Source organism: Panthera uncia, chromosome E1 (assembly GCF_023721935.1).
Source record: "Panthera uncia isolate 11264 chromosome E1, Puncia_PCG_1.0, whole genome shotgun sequence".
Classification (NCBI taxonomy): Eukaryota; Metazoa; Chordata; class Mammalia; order Carnivora; family Felidae; genus Panthera; species Panthera uncia.
The window spans coordinates 7,875,782-7,899,902 of NC_064814.1; the positions used below are offsets into that span (position 1 = coordinate 7,875,782).

Consider the following 24,121-nt stretch of genomic DNA (forward strand, 5'->3'; position numbering starts at 1 on the left):
CCCCCCCCCCCCCCCCCCCCCCGACCCCGGGCGCCTTTCAATTTCATCTTCTAAACACAAGAGAAATACCAGGTGGCCTGTAAGATCTCTTCTGATTGAAAAAGAACTCTGATTCTGTGACTCTCAGACCTTGCAGACTTAAAGCAAAAAAACAACACAGAACCAAAACCAAAACCTGGGGTATGAGAAAAAAAAAAAAAGGTCTTCTAAGAATCTTTGTTTCATTTCCACTCCCGACGCCATCATCCCTGGTACAGATACCAAGACTTGCTTTGTGGTTGTGTGTGTGTGTGTGTTTTCAGTTTTTTATTTTGTTTGTTTTGCTCCGTTGAGAGAATGAGAGACAAAGACTGAGCGGGGGAGGGGCAGAGAGAGAGGGGGAGACACAGAATCTGGAGCAGAGCCGGACGTGGGGCTCGAACTCACAAACTGTGAGATCATGACCTGGGCCGAAGTCGGTCGCTTCACCGACTGAGCCCCCCAGGTGTCCCATACCAAGACTTCCTTTGACTGGTACAGGCAGAGGCAGGACTTTCTTTGTTCCCCCATCAACTACTTACAGGAAGAGTCCCAAACTGAGAAAGAGCCTGTGTGTCAACTGCAGAGCAAACAACATTCTGAGGGGAAACTGTCTTACTATTTAGTCAGGTGGGTGCCTTGGGAACAAAAAGCCCGTGAAAACAAATTTCATACCTGTGCCTGCAGTCTCCCTTGCGCACTCTTGCCTCTGAGTTTGAGTTTCGGGGGAGGGGACGCGGTCCAACTTTTCTACACTTGATCTTAGCCAAAAGGCCGAGAAGCGATGCGGTCCAACTTTTCTGACGACTGAAGGAGGCTCAACACGCTGCTTCAGCCTTTCACACCCAGGCCCAGAAAAACCCTCTGTGTTTGCCTCAGGGATCTTTCTGTTTGGGGTTTGCCTGGCACAAATCACGGATGCTTTCTGATTTCCTGGCCATCCCTCCGGCCCTGGAGGGGATGCTTTGCTCTACAGTAGGGGCAGTTCTACTGTTTCACCCCCTTGTCAGCACCCCTGAAAGGACAGGGGTGCCAGACTCTGGCCTATTAGCTCCCACTGTGGCCAACCCTCTCGTAAATAACCAGTTGTCAGGGATTTTAATGGAAACCCTCTGGAAGTTGTAAATCTTTGCCACTCCCTCCCGCATCCTTTCCCTCATTTCCATCACAATATCACTCCAGAGGGACCTCAGACCAAAGCCCGAGCTTGGCAGAGTAGATTGGTGGGACACTGGGGGAAAGAAAGAGGCCGGCAGGGGGAGGGGAACAGAGCCGGGACGGTTGGTCTTAGGGAAGCATCTGCTCTCGGCCAGTTGATGACTGGTCACCTGGGCCTCCAGGGCCCTGGAGGTGGGGAGGGGCGCGATAGCCCAGGGCCACCTGGAGGGAAGGGGGACCGAGGGAAGAGGTAGAAGATGGGATGGCAGGGAGGTTTCTGGAAGAGCAGCAGATGGGCCCCTGGTTTCACCTCAGGCCCTCCAGCGTGAATTTAAGCATCACTAACCAGGCTTTCTTTGTCCACTTGGGGCTAAGCCATGCCTTTGCCTCTAGGCTCCGGCCTGGGCAGATCAGCTGGTAAAGGGACAGGGTCCTGTGCTGGGAGGAAAACTTCCTCCAGCAACTTAGGTCAAAAGGTTAACAGTTTATTTACAGGCATATGAGAGCACTCAGTCGTGAGTAACTGTACAAACAGCTAGGCATAAAGGTTTATTATGTATCAGTTTTATAAGGGGGGGGAGGGTTGGGGGGGTGATTAGGGCTTCAAAATGGGCTTCTGATGAGACTTGTTTACACAATTTTTGGAATGTCCAAGTGTCCAGGAACAGTGCCTCCCTGGGGACATAGGGGGTGTGTCAGGGAGAGGGGCAGCGGACTGTTGTAAAGCTCTGCTTTATTCAGATAAGAGATCAGAGGCCAGCCCGAAGTCCCAGGCACATGGATCGGACACAATGTTCCCAATGAATCTGCTAAAACCTTCATCCTCTCGGAAACTCTCCCGGACTAACTCCACATCCTCCACATCAGCGAGGATCTTGCCTCTTCCACTAGTCCTTTTGATTACAGCTTCTCTGGGAAGGGCCTGTGTCTCCTCTGTCTCCCCTCAACCGAGGGAAGAGAACTCTATCCTCAGCGTGAGAGTTAATGTTGCAGAGTCTTACCTAAGTCTTACTCCTTGGGACTGAACAATCATTTCCCGCAGGAGCAGCTACATTTCAGGAACATCAATTCAAGCATCTGGAAATCTGCAGAATGAAGAACAATGGATATAGGCAACAAGAAATCCCCGGCGCCATCCGTAAGGGAGTTTCCTAAGAACACTGTGGTTCAGGAATTTTATTTATTTATTTTTTTTTTGGAAGTGATTTTTAAAGTTTATTCATTCATGTCGAGAGAGAGCGCGCACAAGAGAGAGCAAGCGGGGGAGGGCCAGAGAGAAAGAGGGAGAGAGAGAATCCCAGGCGGGCTCCATGCTGACAGCGGAGAGCCCCAATTGGGGCTCGAACTCACCGCCCGTGAGGTCATGTCCTGAGCCGACCAACTGACCCACCCCCCCCCCCCCCCCCCTTCAGGAGTTTTAAATCGATCCTTTGGTCTTTCCCCAATCCTGAACGAACCCAGGTAGAAACAGCTCTACTGGCCGCCAACCCTTTGCAGGCCCGCAGGAGTCTGGGCTGACACAGGCGGAAACGGAAGGAAACCACGATCATGTGAATCCAGTCATTACTCTCTGATTCCCCGCCTGCCAGAGGACAGTCAGAATGTCGCTGTGCGAAGCCAAGACCCCCGAGCCCTGCGCGGCCGCCTCTCTCGGCCAGGGGCTCGTTCGGTAGAGGGGCCACGACCCCCCCACTCTCTGAGATGTCATGATTCAGTAAGCCAGAGCGGTTCCTTGCAGGTTTGCGGTATCTACTCTACCGTTGGAGAAGCTAAACCCGGAGAGATGATGTCAACTGCCCATGATTACACATGCCTGAGATCTTGACTTGGGTCTCAATCCAATGCTGTCTGGCGCGGGTCCCCTCTGGTCCCGGTTTCGGCTATTCACCCCTCCCAGAGCGCCAGAGGACGAGACCGCCCCGCTCGGTGCATCCCACCCGCCCCCCTCCCCCCTTCCCCCCTCCCCTCCCCCTCCCCCTCCGGGGCAGCTGGAGCTTCCGAGGCAGACAGTTCGGATCCGCTCGGCCCCGAGGCTCCAGCTGCGCCTGCGCACGACGCCCCGACGCCCCGACGGCGCGGGCGGGGGAGGGCGGGGACCCGCGCAGGGCTAGCAGTGGAGCCGCCCCGAGCGCGAGGAGCGCGGCCCAAGCGTCCTCCGCGTCTCCCGGGACGACCTCTGGCGCTGGCCTCTCAGAGCAAAGGGGCGGTTAATTGGATTCGGGAGGGGGGGTGGGGCACGGCCGCCTGCCGCTGGGGCCAATCGAAGACCTGGAAAGCCCTATATGCAAATATATGTGGGCTGGGCGCACCCCAAGTTAGGAGGGGCGCGGGTTGGGCTTAAGGGTTGTGGGGCAGCCAATGGGACCTTGTCTCCTTAAGTCTTTTGAGGAGGGGGCCCGAAAGTGTGGCTGCGAACGATACGGGCAGCAGAGCGGGGGCAAGACGGGGAGATAGGAATTGCGGGTAAGAGCCCCCCCAAACCCGTTGCTGGCCCTAGATCGCGGCCTCCTAGTGTCTCCCCACGGAAAACCTGGTTCTTCATACCCCCGAAGTCCCCCTCGGTGCCCAGTTCACCAGGGTTACTCCCTCTGTCCTCCCTGGTGGCTCTTTATGGCCAACGCCACTCGCCCTCCCAGTCCCTGCTCCCTCTTGGCGCCGCAGCTCATCTCTTCCCAGCTCCGTACTGGCGTTCACCCCGGAAATACCCTCGCTCCCTTTCTCATCCTCAAGACCCCGATGCCAGGACCTTGCCCTCACTCTCTTCCTTTTCTAGCTCCATACCCGCTCTTGTCCCCGCTTCTCACCCGAACCTGGGGCACCCTCACTTCCTGCCCTGGATTTCCCAAACCCCGCCCAGGGAGCTGTCCCTTAGATACCGGAGATCCCTGGGAATCGCCAAACTTTCTCTGCCTCCTCCTTCCCCATCGCTGGGATTTTCTCCTGATCACCTTTCTTCCTTTGCCTGGAGAAACCTTCCAGAAAGACACTTCTGTTTTGGATAGCCAGCACTGTCACCCACTAGGAAGTAGAGCTGGGATCTGGATCCAGATCCATCTGTCTTTGCTGGTGATGCAGAGTATTGTGCAGAAAATGACTGGGCGTGAGCCTGCCCTGAACAATGCATCTTCCCCTCAGTTTCTGGCAGAGCAAAAAATGGAATCTAAGTCAGCAAATTCTGAGTGTTTCCAGAGAATATGGCTGGTCACTCTCAGCACTTCTTACTGGCACAGCCCTTAAGCAGTTGAGTGCCCCCATCCCTCCCTTGTTAATCCACATCTTGCTAAGAACCCATTTAGTCCCTGGGCTGAAATTCCAAGGGTGGCTAGAAGGAAAAGGCAAAAGTTCATAAAAAGCATCTCAATTTATTCTGCCTGCGTCAAAGCTCAAAGCACTTAAAATTTTTTTTTATGTTTATTTTATTTTTGAGAAAGAGAGAGACAGAGCACAAGCAGGAGAGGGACAGAGAGAGAGGGAGACACAGAATCCAAAGCAGGCTCCAGGCTCTCAGCTGTCAGCACAGAGTTGAACGTGGGGCTCGAACCCACAAACCGTGAGATCATGACCTGAGCTGAATTTGGATACTTAACTTGACTGCGCCACCCAGGCACCCCAAAGCACTTTTCTACATGTGAAGTTTTTATCTTCTGGTGGTCCGGTAATCACAGAAAAGATAGGGAATAAAAGATAGGGAATGAAGGTGAACCTGAAAGCAATGTAACATTGTGTGTCAATGACACTAAAAAGGAAAAAAAAAAAAAAAAAAAAAGGGAATGAGGGAGGAGATATTACTTGGCTTATTATGACATACAAAAAAAAAAAAAAAAAAAAAAAAAAAAAAAAAAAAAAGGGAATGAGGGAGGCGATATTACTTGGCTTCTTATGACATACAAAATCAAAGAGGCAAAGCTGAAAGCAAGATCCAGAGGTCTAACCTCCCCATCTTCCCCAATCTGCTTTCAACCTTTTCCAAGAGCTAGCCACTGGAAGCCTTCAGAGGGATGCTTCTGGTAGAGGAATGAGGACCCAAAGTTGTAAAAGGGAGGAGGTGCGGGAAAACATATTATTTGGGAGAAGAGAAGCTAGTCATCCGGCAGACACAGTAGGATGGCCCTTCAGTGCCATATGTAATTCTACAGACTGAAAGAAAAGTCCAGGCTCTGAAGGTCGGGATGAAAAAACTTAGTTACAACTTTAAACATGCTCCATGATCTGTTCGTAACCACCAAATAATTCTTTTCTCCAATGTATTGACACCCGTATTAATTCCGCCTTGCCAAAGAAAGCGCTAGATATTTTCCGTGCACCTCTAGGGGGAAGAAGAGGAGTCAGCATGCATAGTCTTTCAGAAGTGGAAATGAAATATGCTCCCTCCTGTGAGATTTTTCCAAATAATCTGCAATGTGTTTGCATGAAGCCATCCCAGGGCTCATTCCCTCCCCCTGGTGGCCAATGAAGGGCATTTTCATGCTGTCTAGCCAGATTTGGTCGTTTTTGCCTGGCGTGGAAGCTTCTCCAAGATCAAACCCCACACTAAAATGAGAGGAAACATCACTGTTTGTAAATGGTCTTAACTGTCCTCTTTGGAAAGGTGAACTAAATGTTTCTTGCATCATTAAATAAAACCGAAGATGGTATTTACTCTGTTTGCTACGTTAGCACAAGTCAGTTGCCTTAAACGTTCTCCAAAGCGCTTAGTCCACATTGCCTGTCCATTCACCTGGCGTAATGGAAAGATGAGCAGAGGGTTCAGTAGCCAGGGCTTTGGTCCTGGCCCTTCTGACTCGCTCTCTGGCTTTGTGCGAGTCCCCTCCTCTAGCTGGCAGGGGCATTTCAAAACTTCTAAAAAGCAAACAGTTTGAACTAGGTATTCTCATGGTCCCTCCCAGCTGTAATATTGAGGAATTCAGTAAGAGCTGAGAAAGTGTTCCAGGGGTGCCTGGGTGGCTCGGTCGGTTAAGCATCTGACTCTTTGTTTTTGGGTTTTTTTTTTTTTTTTTAGTTTATTTATTTAATTAATTTACCTCCAAGTTAGTTAGCATCTGGTGCAACAATGATTTCAGGAGTAGATTCCTCAATGCCCCTTATCCATTTAGCCCATCTCCCCTCCTACAACCTCTCCAGTAACCCTCTGTGTGTTCACCATATTTATGAGCCTCTTCCATTTTGTCCCCCTCCCTGTTTTTATATTATTTTTGCTTCCCCTTCCCTTATATTCATCTGTTTGGTATCTTAAATTCCTCATACGAGTGAAGTCCTATGATATTTGTCTTTCTCTGACTAATTTCGCTTAGCCTCACGACCTCCAGTTCCAGCCACACCGTTGCAAATGGCGAGATTTCGTTCTTGTTGATTGCCGAGCAATACTCCATTGTCTATATGTACCACATCTTCTTTATCCATTCATCTGCCAATGCACATTTGGGCTCTTTCCATACTTTGGCTATTGTCGAGAGAAGTGTCTGACTCTTTTTTTTTTTTTTTTGGTGCAAAAAGGTGATTTTATTAAAGCATGGGGACAGGACCCATGGGCGGGAAGAGCTGCTTATTTTATTTTTTTGGTGAAGCGTCCGGCTCTTGATCTCAGCTCAGGTCTTGATCTCCGCGTCATGAGTTCAAGCCCTGTGTCGGGCTCTGCGCTGGGTGTGAGGCCTACTTTAAAAAAAAAAAAAAAAGTTGTAATTATACCCCCAAATAAGAGCCCACGTACAACGTGGACTTTGGTGACGAGAAGGGCAGGAAACGGAGAAAATAAATACAAACTCGAAACAGTAGAGTTGTTCCCAGGTTATGGCAAATCTGGGGAGATCCAGGCCCTTAATGGACGTGGGAATTTGGAAGCAGTTGGCTTTAAGGAAAATGGGACCAACTGATTGTTAAGGGACTGAGGTCACCAAAACCGCTTCTGGGAGCTAGGAGACCAGTCGCTTCACTTTCCGGTCACACCGTTTATGAGTGATCAGCTGAGAGGGAAAGGCAGCGTGTGGCGTGTAGAAGAGAGATAGGCTGTGGAACCCCAGCTATGTCTCCTGCCTTTGCCCCTCTGTGCCTCAATCTTCTCATCTGTAATGGACGCAAGAGAATGTCTATGACCTGATGGTCTGCTGAGACAGTACCTATGGATATAAAATGCTTCAGTACAATGTAAATGCTTAGTTACGTGGTAAGTAGGTTGTGAAAAGTAGCTACGGTTACTCATGAGTGACACGAAGTGTTGGAAGTGCCCTCTTCAACCCAAGGCCAGTGCTTGAAAAACTGCTATTTATCTAATGCTCACAACAGCTCTTCTATTATATAGATGAGGAAAACGAACGGTAAGCTAAATTAGTCCATGAATCTATTCATTCTTCCAGTCTGATCATTCGGGAAGCTTATAACCCTCTGGTATCTGCCAGACCTCGTGGTAGGAGCTGAGCATTCACAGACACTGTCTGTTCCATCAGGGAGGTCACAGTCCAGGGCCACATAGCTGGTGCTGACAGGTAGCCTTTAGTGAGCACTTACTCTGCGCCTGGCACTGTCCTAAGCACTTTGTATTATCTTAACTCCTTTTAATTTCCGTAACTGGCTGGGGCAGACCGTTTTACCGATGGGGAAACTAAGGCAGAAGGGGCAATGAAATACATTGCCCGAGGCCACGCGACTAGAAAGTGGCAGAGCCGGGATTTCAACCCCGGCAGACAGGCTCCAGAATCAGTCCTCAGCGACTTCACTTCCGCTGCCTCTTAGCAGGTGACTTAAAGTCACGTCTCTCACTGCAGCGGCCCTCACGCCAGGATGTACGTATATCTCGGGATGCTGGCAGCCCCCCTTCACCCTTTTATAGTCTCCTTAGCCCCCCCGTCCTTCGAATTTGCTGCCTCTCCTTCTCTACTTCCACAAGACTGCGAGACTACTTTTGACACCCGAATTGTTGGGCGGGAGAGAAGGGAGTGGCTGCTGGCACTGGGTAAGAGGAGACTGGTAGAGTCCAGGAAGACCCGAGACTCTCTGGAGGAAGCAGCTTCTGTTCTAACTCACAGCGGCTTGGGGGCCAGAGAGATGCCAGAAGAGGGCAGGCAAATCCAGATGTCAAGGGCGCCCGGCTTGCGGCCCGGAGAGAAATGATCTGGACGTACGAAAATGTTTCCTCTCTCTTCATGCTACTGTGAGAAAAATAACAGCACAGGCGCAGCTGTTTTGTGACTCTGGTGTCACGGAGGCCACAGGGACCGGAGTGGGGCAGGTTGAAAAATAGCTAATGAGGGAGGCATTATTTGGCTCTGGCGGATTTCTGGCATGAAGCACTGGGGACCTACTTTTCCAGAAGCAACAGAAATCTGGATTTTTATGAGAAATCCACATTTCCTACTTATTGGCAACTCCTTTATGTATCTGTTCTTGCTAAGTTTTACTTATTTGTTTTGAGAGCGCCATGCGCGCCTGCAGGGGAGGGGCAGAGAGAGAGGGAGAGAGAATCCCAAGCAGGCTCCGCTCTGTCAGGCTGTCAGGGCAGAGCCCGGTGCCACGGTCGAGTTCATGAACCTTGACGTCAGGACCTGAGCCGACACCAAGAGCCGGACGCCTAACTGGCTGAGTCACCAGGCACCCCAGCAACGACTTCTATTTAAAAAAAATTTTTTTTAACGTTTATTTATTTTTGAGACAGAGAGAGACAGAGCATGAACGGGGGAGGGGTAGAGAGAGAGGGAGACACAGAATCCGAAGCAGGCTCCAGGCTCCGGGCCATCAGCCCAGAGCCCGACGCGGGGCTCGAACTCACGGACCGCGAGATCGTGACCTGAGTTGAAGTCGGACGCCTAACCGACTAAGCCACCCAGGCGCCCCTACTTCTATTTAAAACTATAACAACTACACACTGTGGTGGGCCAAGTAAACATTTCTGCAGGTGGATTCAGCATGTGACCCCAGGCACACCCTCCCCGCCCCCCCCCCTTCCTCCCCCTGGCAAACTTTGAGCACCATATTCTCTATCAGGAACCTTTGAGAGAAGTCAGCGGGATTTAGCCTTGGGGAAGAAACAGGACGGAGAGGGCTAGGGGAGGAGGAAGCTGGGAGACCAAAGGCAAAGCAAAAATAGACACATGGGGCATCAACTGCTGTCTGCCACCTTGCACCTGACTCAAGCACCATTCAACTGGCTCTCGGGTCATAGATAGCCTAGAATACAGGGGAAAGGCAGGTGGGAACCAATGCGGTGGCGATCAGTTCCCTGAGAAGTACATGGGTTCGGTTCCCTGGTCCATGTGCCTGAGGCCCTCTGGGACAAGAGGAAACAGAATTTGATCTTGTTGTTGTTGTTGTTGTTTTTCTCTTTGAGGCAGGCAGACAGCGGCAGCCATGACTTGTTCTTACCACTTGGGCAAGGACTCGAAAGACAGCAGAGACAACTCGCGACTCCAGAGGCCACGTTCAGGGTCAGTTTTGTCTCCTCGAGTTAACATTAACCTTTGGGTAAACGGAGCCACTCCTCCACGGCTTGGTAAACAGAAGCCGTTGCGGAGGGCCAGGGGAGCGGAACGGGCTGTTTATCTGAAATCAAGGGAGCAGCCCCAGGTCAATATTTCACGTACCTCGGTCCTCTTGGACTTTGCCAAGAATGTGCCTGTCCACTGGGCAACACGGGCTCACGAGGCCCAGGTTTCGTCGGGTGGTTGTGCCGAGTACAACTCTGTCTCCCCTTTTCAGGTGTCACCATAACTGGGCTTGGGAATAAGTGACAGCCCCCTTTGGCAAGAGAGAAACCAGGGGCAGTCCCTGGCTGACTTAATAATTCTGCCCTTCCTCTTGGCGATGGCTGTGAGCTTTCAGTGTGATGGTGGGTGTGATAATTCTCTGAAAACACTAAAGAAGTACATACATATAAGGGAGGCTTTTTTTTTTAAATTTTTTAACGTTTATTTATTTTTGAGAGAGAGGGAGAGACAGAGCACGAGTTGGGGAGAGGCAGAGAGAGAGGGAGACACAGAATCGGAAGCAGGCGCCAGGCTCCGAGCCATCAGCACAGAGCCCGACGCGGGGCTCGAACCCACAAACCGCGAGATCGTGACTTGAGCCGAAGTCCGACACTCAACCGACGGAGCCACCCAGGAGGGCGGCTTTATTACTGAGTTATTCATACGTAGCCTCCAAGTTAGAGCCCTCTACTCCCCAATTTTGGTGTGGGAAAGGGGCAGAGAGACATGGAAGGATGCAGTTATGTTAAAAATGTGGTAACAGGTACAAAAAATTGTCTAGAATTAGCAAGTTTGGGTATGGAGGGAAAGTGATTCCCATGAGATTATGTGAGTTGGTGAGCCAGCTGTTATGGTATATTGCTGGAGGTAGGCCAAATTGTTGGGAGTCCCTCTGGGAAACAACATGGCAAGATAGATAGATAGGTAGATAGATGATAGATAGATAGATAGATAGATAGATAGATAAAATAAAACTAGAAGCTAATTTCTATATTAACCTAGTAATCCTGGCTCCAGATATATACGTGTCCTTTTCTAAACTTCCTTTAGTGTTATATTATGTCATTACTAATAATATGTTATAATAAGGTATAATAAACACATTAATACATTTTTTAAAAACCAAAGCGTTTATGAGGGAAGAACAGGTGGTAGGTAGGAAGGGCATCAAAGGACAGGGGTTCCAATGGTGAGAAGGTTGGCAGGGATTTGGAGGTAAAGAGGGGAAGGGCCCCAGAAGATTGGCTTTATGGTCATAGAAATCTTGGAGGTGAAGGTGATGAATCAGTTCATTGGATCTGGGCTGTTCTGGGTCACCCCAAGCAAACTAAGCACATTCCTAAGGATTATTGAAACTAAGGCATTAAAAATCATTTGAAAACCTTGGGGCACCTGGGTAGCTCAGTCGGTTAAGTGTCCGACTTCGGCCCAGGTCATGATCTCGCAGTTCGTGAGTTCGAGCCCTGCGTCGGGCTCTGTGCCGACAGCTCAGAGCCTGGAGCTGCTTCAGATTCTGTGTCTCCCTCTCTCTCTGCCCCTCCCCTGCTTGTGCCCTGTCTCCGTCTCTCTCTCTCTCTCCCAAAAATAAATAATTAAAAAAAAACATTAAAAAATATTGAAATTCCCAGCAAACAACGAAGAAGTCATCATGGGGATAGGAGGAGGGACAAGAACTCTGCTGGACTTCCTTAGTGCTATTTTACCGTTTGGTCTTGTTTTTACGTTGAATCGCAGGGGGCGGGAGACACTGTAGCCTTTTCTGTGGTTGGGATCTCTGAAGGGCTCCCTCTGGCCCTGAGCTGGGTATGTGTTCAGTCAGCTACAAATTGACCCTGTGCTCCGCTCCCTTTGCATTCACGGTCAGGCAGCAGGTTGGGCGTGGGACGTTCAGCGTCGTGGGGAGCCAGTTAACGGACCTCCTCAGAGCGCCTCATCTACACCCACTGGGACTAACTCCCTCAGCTAGGAAGGCTTAGGCCTTGGTTCCGAGGCTGTCTCCAGGCACTCGCTCACTTTAATAAGATTGTTTACCAGGTGCTATGCATAGCATCTCAGCCTACTCCTGAAAAATCCCAGGAGGGCAAAACCAAAGCCAGGATTGGCTGAGCGAGTCCCCAAGGTCAGAGTCAGTGGCAAAAGGTGGAATCGGCTCTCTCCCCGAGCTGGCACCCGCCGTGGAGGTGGGGTGGCATTTTATAAACTGCAATCTGTCCCCTGGTCTCCGAGTGGGTCTACCACCCGCATGAGCAAGGGAGGGGGTCCCCCTGCAGGTGGATTCAAGTAACTGCCGCTCCTTCTGCCCTCTCTCCAGGGTGGGCCGGGATTTGCCCCCAGCCTCCTCCCAGGCTGGGGAGATGCTCCAGTGCCTGCCTTTGGAGGGCGAGGAAGGGGCAGACTCAGAAGAGCAGGAGGACAGCTCCCCAGAAGAGTCGAAAGAAATCGTCACCCTGGTTTTCATGAGCGAGAACGCTGGGGTACAAGAGAGGCTTCAGAATGCCCCGCAGCAAGGCAAGAAGAAGAGGAAGAAAAAAAGGTTAGGACCAAAAGATGGGGAATGGGGTTCCGTGTTGTTGGGAGCAGAGGGGACCCGGAGGGAAGGGGGCCTTGGCCTCTAATGAGAGGGTAAAAGAGGTTGTCAAAATCACACCCCTTTCGGTTCGGATGGAAAGGATCCACTTGATGACCTGTTTCATAGAACCAAACGACGGTGTTTGTAATCTTAACCACACTGTGTCCTAATCGTCCTTCTATTTGTTGTTTAGCATGCCTTTTTTTTTTTTAATTGTGCGGAGAGAGACAGTTTCCTTGTTTTAAGGAAGTGCTTATTGCCTTGGGAACTCAGTACATTTAAAGAGAATTTTAAGGTTTATTTATTTTTGAGAGAGAGGGAGAGACAGAGCACGAGTGGGAGAGAGGCAGAGACAGAGGGAGACACAGAATCGGAAGCAGGCTCCAGGCTCTGAGCTGTCGGGGCTCGAACCCACAAACCGTGAGGTCATGACCTGAGCTGAAGTCGGACACTTAACCGACTGAGCCCCCCGGGTGCCCCAGTACATTTTAAAAATAACAAGACTGATGCCGATTTCCGGGATCCGACTGTGGCTTCTGTGTTCTTGTTCCCATTTAATATTCTGTCGCGCTTCGCCTCTTTTGGGGAAAATGGATCAGTCCTCAGACTCACTGATGTGTGACAGCTTGTCCACTTTCTAACTCACAACTTCCGTTAGTGGGGGCGGGGGGGTGGGGAGGCAAGAGGTGGGCGACCATGAAGTAATTTGGCCGAAAAGATTTTTACTTCCTGCTCCTGATGGGCCGCTGGAGTCAAAGGATTGAGGAGGCAAGGTTCATAGGAAGCCAAAGCAGAATTCGTTACAACCACAATGCAGAATTTCGACCTCGTGGGCTGAGTAATGGTAGCACCCGTGTTTTTTCTGCCTCTCTGCAATCCTTTGGATTCGTGTCTTCAGTAGGGGTGTAGTCAAACCAGGCTGGGTGCGACTGAGTAGGCTTGGACCCGCCTGGGGTGGGATGCTTCTGGGTGCGGCCACGTGTTCTGGCAAGTGCGTCTGTCTCTGTCTTGCCGCTTTCCTTCTTCTCTTTTCCAGATGATTGGTGATCAATCTCTCCACCTGCCGATACGAGAGCGGTGAGCGCCTGCATTCGAGGGATCCACAATGGGGACCCAGTGGATTGCCCCCAAAGGGTTGGGAAGGGTCACTTGTATCTTCTTGGGGGTGAAAAGGGGGTGTCTCCAAATCCTCACGTTTCCTTCACCCAGCTCAATTAACTATTCGAGGAAGGGAATCTCACTCCAAGAAAACGTGGGTTTTGACCATGGTGGTGCCATATTTCAGTTCTCTGTAGTTCTGATGTAGGGTTCTTTGGGAATCTGTAGAAAAGACAGGGGTTGGTCCTTGTTAGAGCAGAAGTTAGACACTGGCAGCCTACAGACCCACGTTGGACTATAGAGAAGTGTTGTTGTCATTATATAATTCCGAGTTTGAGTAAGTTTCAGCCTGGTCCTGCCTTTCCTGGTCACTTGCAGGCACTTCTTCCTTTCCAGGCCTTTTTTTGTGTGTGTGTGTGTTTGCGTTGGAGTGAGCTCCCAGTTCCAAATACTAACAGGGACAGAGAAAGAAGGATGTGATAGCATATAAGTGTGGGTTTTTTTTTAATGTTTTATTTATTTTTGGGAGAGCGTGCACCCGCAGGGGAGGGGCAGAGAGAGAGGCGGACAGAGGATCCGAAGCGGGCTCCGAGCTGACGGCAGAGAGCCCGATGTGGGGTTCGAGCTCACGAGCCACGAGATCATGACCCTGGCTGAAGTCGGACGCTCAACCGACGGAACCGCCCAGGGGCCCCAGCCTATATGTGGTTTTGAAATGCATTGTATACTTTTTTTTTCTGTTAGCTTCCTACTTAAGCTTGACTCTGGCTAATGTTAAGGATTAGTTTACATTCCCTGAACACAGAGTGCTTAGTGTTTGGAGGAAAGCCAGCAGCCTACTTCCTGGCAAGGGAAAGCCAGGGCAGGTAAAACATTCTTCCCAGATAACCTTCCGTGGGGTTCACCAGGTATAGGCTGTATTCCTCCGCAGATCTCCCTGTTTCTTTCTTGGCAAAGGTATGTCCAGACCAGGCAAGATGGCCGCCAGTTCCAACGAGCTGAGGTGTCTCTCTTCAGCACATGGTCTGACATGGTCTGAGACCACCTAGAAACATAGCCTCCCCACCCCATGCTCCTTCCCCACTTCCGGGGCTAACAGGCCTTTCTTTCTCCAACTCCATGGCAGTGCGTAGGGCTGCCCAGCGGTATGGCCTTCGCGAGGGAGGGGAAACCAATGACTGGACTCTCTACTGGACAGACTACTCAGTGTCGCTGGAGAGGGTGATGGAAATGAAAAGTTACCAGGTATCTGGGGCAGAGCTGGTCCTCAGTGTAAGTGTGGCATCTATCCAGCGGGCTCCCACTCTTAGGACCGTCCAGCAAGGGGATCTCCTGGGTTCTCCCGTGGCCCCCATTATTCATGAATTCTGGCTTCCTTCACAGAAAATAAATCACTTCCCTGGGATGAGTGAAATCTGCCGAAAGGACTTGCTGGCCAGAAATATGAGCCGCATGTTAAAGATGTTCCCTAAGGATTTCCTCTTCTTCCCTAGGACCTGGTGTCTTCCTGCCGAGTAAGTGCTCACCTGTGCACCCTTCTCCACCCTCCACCCCCAATTTACGTTTCCGTCTTGCTCTTGATTCCCTGGTGCCACTTTCCCTTCCCAAAGGATCCCCCATCTATCTCTCTCCTTTTCAGGAAGAGAAGGGAAAAAGGGTGTGTCCAAGGTTGAGAAAACACAAAGCTCTGCTGTAAAAAATTAGATGACATCTCGGGGCTGGGTGCCTTGGAGCTTGGGCCTGTAGTTGGGATGAGAATGGGCTCTGACCCTGAACGCTGTTGATTTTGAACTTGTTCCAACCTTTTAAGTGTGCAGTTTCTGGATTTTGAAGGACCATGAACACTTCTGGAGGGAGTGAGATAATGGTTAGTGCCCAGGTTGGGAGCAGGGAGGGATGCCTGACCTCTGTCCCACGGCAGGACTATGGATGGCAGGCAGCCTTTCCCCATCCCCCTCCTCACTTTCTCCGTCTTGAAACTGGGCATCCATTCTCGGTACACAAATTGCTCTGGACCACACCACCAAGGAACAGAAGAAACGTGAGATGACATAAATGTGACCTGGGTACAACCTGGTCTTTGGGATGAGGTGGACGGGGCAGAGAAGCGTTGCCATTGGAATTATATTCACACAGCAAGAATCCTACTCTGTCCTCTGCACCCAGTGCTTTTCCTTTTTTTTTTTTTTTTTTAAATGTTTATTTACTTTTGAGAGAAAGAGAGAGAGCATGAGCAGGGGAGAGGCAGAGAGAGAGAGGGAGACAGAGATCCCAAGTGGGCTCGGCACCGAGAACGGAGAGCCTGAATGCAGGGCTCAAACTCACGAACCGTGAGATTATGACCTAAACTGAAGTCGGACGCTTAACCCACTGAGCCACCCCGGCCGGCACCCTCCCAGTGCTTTTCCAAACCAGGAGCTCCAAGATTCCCAGACTTCCTCAGCTTGTCTGGAACAACTTTCGGGACTTAGTAGCAACTCAGAAGGAAACATGTTTGCCTTTAAGCCACCGGGCACATCCAGATGTCATGGCCCCTAAGGAACTTGGCAGTCAAGTGACTTCTCTAGTGGTCACAATGCAAATGAGTTAAAATGCAAAACTAGTGTAGCAGGACTGAGCTCTGTAATGTATCACATTGGCTTCTTTCTTCCGGATACGCTTTCTTCAGAGCGGAGAATACTGTTTGCACCTTGATGCTCTGGCTGGAGGAGAGGTGTTATCCGGGAAGAGCTGGGACCTAGAGTAGGGAAGGAGACGGGTTGATCCGAGGTCACAACACTTGTCAGGGCTTGAGCCAGATGCAGAACGTCACATCTCCTGTCTGCAGACCCGCAAGGCCAAAACACTCGGGTCCCAGCTCCCTTCGCGGGGCATGCAGTCTGTGTTAACACCTTGCATGCCTTCTGTCATGTGATCAACCACCGTACAAGCCAGGTGTCGTGACCCCACGGTGTAGGTGATGGGAGTAAGGCTTAAAGAGGTCAAGTCCTTGCGAAGGGTTACACAGCTGTGAGCGGTGTCGCCTGGGTTTAAATCCCGGCCCAAGTTCCCCCCAAAGCCCACCCTCCCTCCACCGTGTGCGCGTGTGCACGGCTGTCTCTCCTATTGCCAGATCTCGTAGGTGTGTCTGTTAGCTCGAGGGCTTTTTCACATTAGAGAGCTTTAGTGTTTCTGTTTTGGTTTGGCTTTTGATGTTTTTTTTGTTAATAAAGGGCTAGGCTTCCTTTGCGCTGCTCCCCCTCTAACGGTGTATTTCATTCCCTTTCTGCCGCTCTGGTAGCTGGGGAGATTTGCAGAACTACAGCAGGTCAAGAAAAAATAAGACGTACATTTGTAAGCCGGATTCGGGCTGCCAAGGGAAAGGTATATTCATCACCCGGACGGTGAAAGATATCAAGCCAGGCGAGGATATGATCTGTCAACTCTATATTTCAAAGGTACTTCTTCCTTGGGATTATTTATTTCTTGCTACAGCCACCTCATGCTCTAGCTTCACTGGACTGTGGGAAATGAGGGGACGGGGGCTGGCGATGGGGGCTGAGCCGAGTCGTGTCTTCTGCCCTGGAAGGTGTCAGAGCAGGCCTTCGGACCAGGGATGTGATGTGTGCCTGGGCAAGCGTCTCTCGCCCTTGTGCCCCTGTAGTTGGTCTAGCCTTACTAGGCTGGCCCTTGTCCTCCAACAGATGGCAGCTGGAGGGCACCTTTGGTCTGTGGGTGCCCCGCTTCATTTGGGAGAGGGGAATCGTCCTGGAGAGATCATGGTGACTGGCTTTACTCCATGGCTGGAGGTCAGAGGTCACAGTGGTATAGCCCACCGCAGGGAGGGAGCCCTCTGGGAGCGGGCGCGGATTGGGAAGGCCCGGCCAGCCCTGCAGGAAGCACTCTTGCAGAAGTGACATGGTGACAGCATGTCCCTCATCACAGGACTTTATAATGGCACTTTGGTTGCCTGGAGATCTCTGGGAGGTGGTGAGTTGTGCTGTAGAAAACGGAGGCACAGCGTAGTTTAGTGACTTCCACAGGGCGAGTCCCCCTCCCTCCCCCCTCCTCCCCAACCCGGGCCAAGACTGCACTCCGTAGTTTCTGGCGATGATCTTCAAGTCTGCATCTCTCCTCTGAAGCCTATGTGACTCCTGTTCCCTCCTCACAGCCCTTTATCATTGATGGGTTCAAGTTTGACCTGCGGATTTACGTGCTGATGACGTCCTGTGACCCCCTCCGGATTTTTGCGTACAACGAAGGGCTAGCGCGCTTCGCCACCACCTCCTACTCCCACCCCTGCGCAGACAACCTGGTGAGCTCAGGGGACGTGCCTCCTTCCCCCCTCCTCCTTAGGGGGACGAAAAGCCCCCAGTTAAATCCACGTCCTCAAGACGCTGTGGCTATGGGCTGTCATTTGTTGAACACTTACTGTGTGCCGGGTTGCATCCGTCCCTTCACTTGGCCCTTTTAGGAGCCCTCGGAAATAGGGATTATCATCTCTCCATTTCACAAACGCGGAAATGAAAACTCAGGGTGTAAGGGACTTGGCGGAGGTCGCAGAACGAGGAAGAGAGGAGGCTGGGACCCGTGGCCAGAGCTGCCCTGCTTCAAAGTTAGCGCTCCAGATCTGCAGGAGATCCAAAGCTAGCGCTCCAGATCCGCCCACACCTTCAGACACCACCCCCCCCTCCCCTCCAGGACTCCTGAAATGTCCCTCAGGCAGTGAACCACCCAAACGCAGGAGGGGTTGGACTCTCTTCCGCCCTAGGCTGCGGGATACCACTTGACTTCCTCTGTTTTGCCACTCGAAGCAAGCCCAAGGCCTCCCCTGTCTCTTCTTTAAGACCTAGAGGCCCCGGGAGGGCAAGGAGAGGAAGTGGGAGACCCCACAGAGTTGCGTCTCTCTCTCTCTCTCTCTCTTTCCCCAGGATGACATCTGCATGCACCTGACTAATTATTCCATTAATAAGCACAGCTCCAATTTCGTTCGAGATGCTCAGGCCGGGAGCAAGAGGTAAGGAAGCCCCTTCACTTCTCTCGTCTTGCCCCACCAGGCTCGGAGCCTCCGTCTGCGATTCTACCCAAACCCCGTCAGTCCCCCTTGGTGGTTCCATCTTGGGTCACATGGTCTCAGAAACTATTTCTTGGCCTCCGTAGTCTCTGCCCTCTGGCTGTTAATCATTAAAAGCAGGCTACCTCGTAAACCCTAGGAGGTTGGGAGGAGGAGAGAGAAACATGTACTGTTTCCCCAGCAGGATACACACACACACACACACACACACACGCACACACACACACGTACACACACACACGTACGCACGCGTGCACGCCAAAACATATGCCTGGTACGTTGGGCCCTTCTGAGATTTCCAAACCAATAGATATTTATCGATCGCTGGTCTGCCACGCTAGAAGGACAGGTCAGGCAGATGTTCCTTGGGCCTGTGGTTTCCTGGGGTGTTGTTCCAACAGAGATTCTCAAATGATAAGTCACGATGTGTGTGGCATGTGTTGACATGACTGTGGCTGGCCGGCTTTGAGAACCACCCCCCCCTCCGCCCCACCTCCCAGGAGCAGGGAAATGAGAGGAATGTCTGAGTATCTTTCCAGTTACTACATTCATGTGATCGGCTAATCCTGTCTCATTGGAGTTTTAGGAGAAAGGGGGAGCTGAAGGAAGGGAGCCTGCCAGGCACAAGGGGAAGGGAGAGTGGTGCCTCCTGTGTGGTGGGGGCCGTGACGGGCAGGGGGGGGCTTTGTTTACAGTTTTCCCCCCACGAATCTTCAGAGCACTACGACAGAGGAGTTATAATCTGCCCTTTGTAGGTGGAGAACTATGAGTTAGGTACTATGTCCATTTTACAGACAAGGAAACTGAGGTCTCTGAGAGGTTAAGCTGCCCAAGGCCCCACAACTGTCAGTGCTAGAGCAGGAGGAGAAGGTAGGTCTGCCAGATTCCAAGGCTCGCGTTCTGCCCCCTGCCTGAGGCTTCCGAGGGCTGATAAACACGCAATCTGTTTGGCTTTGGAGCCTCAGGGAGGCACGTGAGATTTCACAACTCCCTTGGTGGCAGAGTTCCAAAAAGCAAACGGAAAATCACTAGCTGAAGCCTGCTCGAAGGGGAGGCCTCCCCTGTTTCCGAGGGCGCCCCCCCCCCCCCCCGCCGCTCCCCACCTTGACCGTGGACGCCAGCTCAGCCTTGGGCGCCCTTGCAGGTTGAGTGATGGTGCTCAGTGAGGCCTGGCTTTCAGTCCTGGCTCTGAGTCTCGCCAGCTCAGTCGGCGTGGGCAGCGATCTTTGAGCCTCGGCTTCGTGGTGTGTAAGATGTGGGCAGAGAGATGCCCTGCCCACCTCCCACAGTCACCCCCATGAGACTCAAATGACCTGTGGGACAGTGCTCAGGGTCACTGTGACTTTCCCTAAGGGCCCTCATTTCCCTCCTCTTATGAGAAGGCAATAGGCTTTGCGCCCTCGGGCCATGACGGAGGGGTGGCAGGGGGTGCCGGGACTAAGGGGAGAGTGTGTGGTATGGTTCTGCCACTTTGCACCCCCCTTCCTCCTTCCTCCTCTGTTTCCTCAACTCTCTTTCCCCCCAGGCCAGGCCTCGCCCCTCTGCTCCGCTCCCCCGCCCTCCCCCCTGCCCTCTCTCCCTGAGTTCCGGGCTCATCCCTCCCCAGTGCACCTGGACATGTCCTGTTGCCTACGACTCAGCATTTCCTCACCCCTCGCTCCCACCCCAGCGTTCCAGAATGGTTCCCCTGCCCAGCTTCCCCATCTCTCCCTCCTGACCTGCAGGATTAGGAAGTTTGGTGTCCTTGAATCCCGAAGATTCCTCCTTCAGAGGTCCCTGTGTCCCTTCCTTTCCACCAGACCCAGACCTCAGACCCAAGGGCTGCTCGGCCCCCTGGCTCTTCACCCTAAATCCAGACTTTAACCTCTCTGTACCTCCATTTTCTCATCTCTAAGATAATTTAGTAATCAGGGCGCCTGGGTGGCTCAGTCGATTGAGCGTCCGACTTCGGCTCAGGGCATGATCTCCACGTTCACGGATTCGAGCCCCACATCAGGCTCTGGGCAGATGGCTCAGAGCCTGGAGCCTGCTTCTGATTCTGTGTCTCCCCCCTCCTCTTTGCCCCCCCCTAGCTCGCACTCTGTCTCTCTCTGTCTCAAAAATAAATACATTTTAAAAAAAATAAAAAATAGGGGCGCCTCAGTCGGTTAAGCGTCCGACTTCTGCCCAGGTCATGATCTCGCAGTCCGTGGGTTTGAGCCCCGCGTCGGGCTCTGTGCTGACTGCTCAGAGCCTGGAGCCTGTTTCAGATTCTGTGTCTCCCTCTTTCTCTGACCCTCCCCTGTTCATGCTCTCTCTCTCTCTCTCTCTGTCTCAAAAATAAATAAACGTTAAAAAAAAATTAAAAAATAAATAAATAAAAAATAAAACGACATGGGAAACTACGAATACTGGCTGGCCAGCCTCAGATATGCCGTCAAGGACCTATTGAGATGACGTATGTGAATAAGCTTCAAAAACAATAACCCCCACGCAGGTGGGTGCTGTTATTCTGTATTCTGTATACAGTAGTCCCCCTTATCTGTGGTTTCCCTTTCCGCGGTTTCAGTTACCCGCGGTTAACTGTGGCCCCGGGAGCAGATGATCCTCCTGATGGAGGATGGTCAGCCTAATGTTGCGTCACAACGTCCGCGTCACTCACCTCATTTGTCTCATCGGGGTAGGCATCGTATCTCACATCGGCTTCGTAAGCCGAGTGAGCGCAGGAAGGTGTTTCGAGAGCGTGCAGGAGAGACCACAGTCACACAACTTTTATTATGGTATATTGTGATCATCGTTCTCTTTTATTTTTCCTTGTTGTTGTTCATCTCTCACTGTGCCTAATTTAGAAACTAAGCTTCATCACGGATGTGTCTGAATAGGGGAGAACATAGTACCTGCAGGGTCTGGTGCTCTCCATGGGTTCAGGCATCCCCTGGGGGTCTGGGAATGTATCCCCTGTGGATAACGGGGTGGCGGGGGTGGGGGGACTTCTCTACTCATTCCTGGAAAATGGTAGAGCCAGAGTAAAACTCCCGTGTCTGCCCTGAACCCCCAGGCCATAGTCTGTGCTATTGGTTCCATGGGGTTCTACCAGGACGCTCTTTGGCTCATATTCCGTATATAGGCCTTGCTCGTTCCCACTTCTCCATCTTTGCTCAGCTCCAACCAAAACCATGGGGGAACATCCTCGAAGGCCCGTCGGGCTCGCTAAGCTTCCATACTGCCTTCTCCGATCTGGTTCTAGGTTCTGGTGCAGCCATATAACTAACCACTGTGAAACCAGTCGTCTCTATGGGCCTCTGTTTCCTCATTTAATCAGATGAGAGGATTGGGTTCCATCTCTGAGGATGGACTATGGGATCTGAGTCAAGCCACCCACCTTCCCGTTTCTGGACCCCCACCACCCTCTGGTCAACGTCAGCCATAGCCCGTAACTGCTCTGGGTTTGGTGCACATGTTTGTCTTGTGTCCTTGCTTGTACTTAAGTTCCCTGAGGGTTAGAGCGATGCCCTGGCCTTCTGGGCGCCTCCCATGTTGCCGGGCAGAGTCCTTCTTTCCTTCTCTCCCTCCTTTGTCCTTCGCTCTTCTTCCTCTTCCCCACCTTCTGAGGTGATCTGCTTCTTACGCTGACTGCCTTACCCGCCCCCAATTCCCCTGTCCCCAGCTCGAGGCCAACTGCACCCCCGGTAAGTCCCCCACCAGGTGCACACTCAGCAGGAACAGTGGAGGGGAAGACAGAACAATGGGAAACCTGGCAGGGCTGGGGGGGGCGGGTGCAGAGACCAGGCCCTCTTCATCTTTCGAGGTGCCTGGCACATAGCTGGTGTGTTAAATTGAATTGGCTAACCACTGGGCATTATGAAATTACACGATAATGTATATTCATTGTGATATGCCTGAGTCATCAAGAAGAGGTTACGCCATGATTTGCAATGTCTGTTATAAGAAGTGTATAATCTATTTGGGGAAGATTTATTTCCCAATTAGGCAAATTAAATACATTTTTTTTTTTTTTTTTTTTTTTGTACTTGAATGGATTGGCTTCAAGCGATCTGGAAAATTCATTTATGGGCAACACTTTATACCCTGACAATGGCAGGGGCGGGGGGGGGGGGGGGTGGGCCTCTGTGTGCAGTGGCCTTTGCTAATCTGTCTTTACATGAATGCATCCTTGGTTGGTCGTTTCATATGGGGGTCGACTCCCCAAACGGTCCTTGGCTTCCCATGGTCGCGGGATCGGTTTCCAGGGGTCCTCTCACTTCATGAGTTTCGCATGTTCAGCAGACCCTCGGCAAATGTGCGTTGACTGACTGCCCCCGCTTCCTCCTTTTTGGCCCCGTTGGCTGGGGTCCCGTGAGCTCTTGGCACTGCCTTGTGAGCCCCTGTCTCTTGGCTTGTCTTCCCCTCTGCTCTTCCCGCCCCCGTGTCTCTCCCTCACACATTCCCACTTCAGCTCCGTGTGTGCATGCGTGTGCATGTGAGCGGGTGGCTGTGTGTCCCCACCGTCGCCTCTTAGACCTGTCAGCTGTGCCCTTTCTCTGGACTGCCCAGCTCAGAGCTGACCAGAGCACCCCTTCAGACGTTTCCTCACGAACCTCTCCACACGGGGTAGACGTCCTCTGATGTGTGTAATAGGGTGAACAGCGGGTGACTGAGGGGGTTTTCTGGGATGTGAGACTCTCAGTTCTAAAATCAGGACTGGGGGCGCCTGGGTGGCGCAGTCGGTTGGGCGTCCGACTTCAGCCAGGTCACGATCTCGCGGTCTGTGAGTTCGAGCCCCGCGTCAGGCTCTGGGCTGATGGCTCGGAGCCTGGAGCCTGTTTCCGATTCTGTGTCTCCCTCTCTCTCTGCCCCTCCCCCGTTCATGCTCTGTCTCTCTCTGTCCCAAAAATAAATTAAAAAAAAAAACAAACAAAAACAAAAAACAAAAAAAAAAAAACGTTGAACACCAAAGGCTGAGAAACCATTTGCCATCAAAGCCAAACCATAATGTAGGATGTTGGGTGGGTTTTTTTTTTTTTTTTTTTTTGCACCCATTAAGCTTTCCACCCAGAATACCTTGTCCCTGCCCCGGCCTCACGGGTGTTTTCTGGGTCACAGTGAAAGTGCCCAAGCCAGGTCTTATGTGTCATTTTTACCTGCACCCACTTCAGGGCCGCAGAGGCTTGAGGACTGTGGCCCTATATCTCCTGCAGGCCCCTCCTGAGCTGACACAGCCCTGTTGTCGCCCTGCATCCCGGGCGTCCATCCCCGTTAACTCCCGGGACTTCTCCAGAAGTTTCTCGGTTCCAGCATGAGATGGCCTTAGCTGACCAGAGGGGGGCCGCTTTTGCCTCACAGCCTGTGGTTTCCTTCCAGGAAGCTCTCCACCTTCGGTGTGTACATGGAGAGCCATGGCTACAACACGGAGCAGGTCTGGAGAGACATCGAGGACGTCATCATCAAGACGATCATCTCCGCCCACCCCATCATCAAGCATAACTACCACACCTGCTTCCCCAACCACACACTCAACAGCGCCTGCTTTGAAATCCTGGGCTTTGACATTTTGCTGGACCACAAACTCAAGCCCTGGCTGCTGGAGGTAGAGGGGTTGGGGCGAGGGGCGAACACTGGCCGCTCTTACTGGGGTCGGCGGGGGTCAGGCTCATGCCTTCAACCCCCCCGGCTCAGCCAGATCCTCGCAATCAACCTCCCGGCCAAGCCAGTTCATCTGCCCGGGGCTTGCTGCCCGGGGCTGAGAAGTGGCCACCAGAGGGGGTAGGCGGCCAGGGATTAGCGAATTCCTTG

General features: G+C 51.9%; 1 protein-coding gene and 1 long non-coding RNA gene across 3 annotated transcripts in view; one reads left to right on the top strand and one right to left on the bottom strand.

Moving 5' to 3' along the window:
• Nucleotides 1–2,264, bottom strand: part of LOC125926454 (uncharacterized) — a 6,456-nt gene extending 4,192 nt beyond the window's left edge. The window contains exon 1 of the long non-coding RNA XR_007459102.1: nt 2,178–2,264. This is a non-coding gene — a long non-coding RNA (uncharacterized LOC125926454). The remainder of the gene's footprint in view (nt 1–2,177) is intronic.
• A 1,136-nt stretch (nt 2,265–3,400) lies between these two features.
• TTLL6 (tubulin tyrosine ligase like 6) overlaps nt 3,401–24,121 on the top strand; it is a 38,565-nt gene continuing 17,844 nt past the window's right edge. The window contains exons 1-10 of one of the 2 annotated variants that reach the window (XM_049635888.1): nt 3,401–3,639; nt 9,498–9,590; nt 11,941–12,161; nt 13,237–13,275; nt 14,423–14,541; nt 14,680–14,810; nt 16,577–16,733; nt 17,447–17,590; nt 18,207–18,292; nt 23,690–23,915. In XM_049635888.1, coding sequence (XP_049491845.1) covers nt 9,514–9,590; nt 11,941–12,161; nt 13,237–13,275; nt 14,423–14,541; nt 14,680–14,810; nt 16,577–16,733; nt 17,447–17,590; nt 18,207–18,292; nt 23,690–23,915 — 1,200 coding nt within the window. In that variant the 5' untranslated portion in view covers nt 3,401–3,639; nt 9,498–9,513. Of the gene's footprint in view, nt 3,640–9,497; nt 9,591–11,940; nt 12,163–13,234; nt 13,276–14,422; nt 14,542–14,679; nt 14,811–16,576; nt 16,734–17,446; nt 17,591–18,206; nt 18,293–23,689; nt 23,916–24,121 lie in introns of those variants that run through there. The other variant, XM_049635889.1, reaches the window with a different exon arrangement.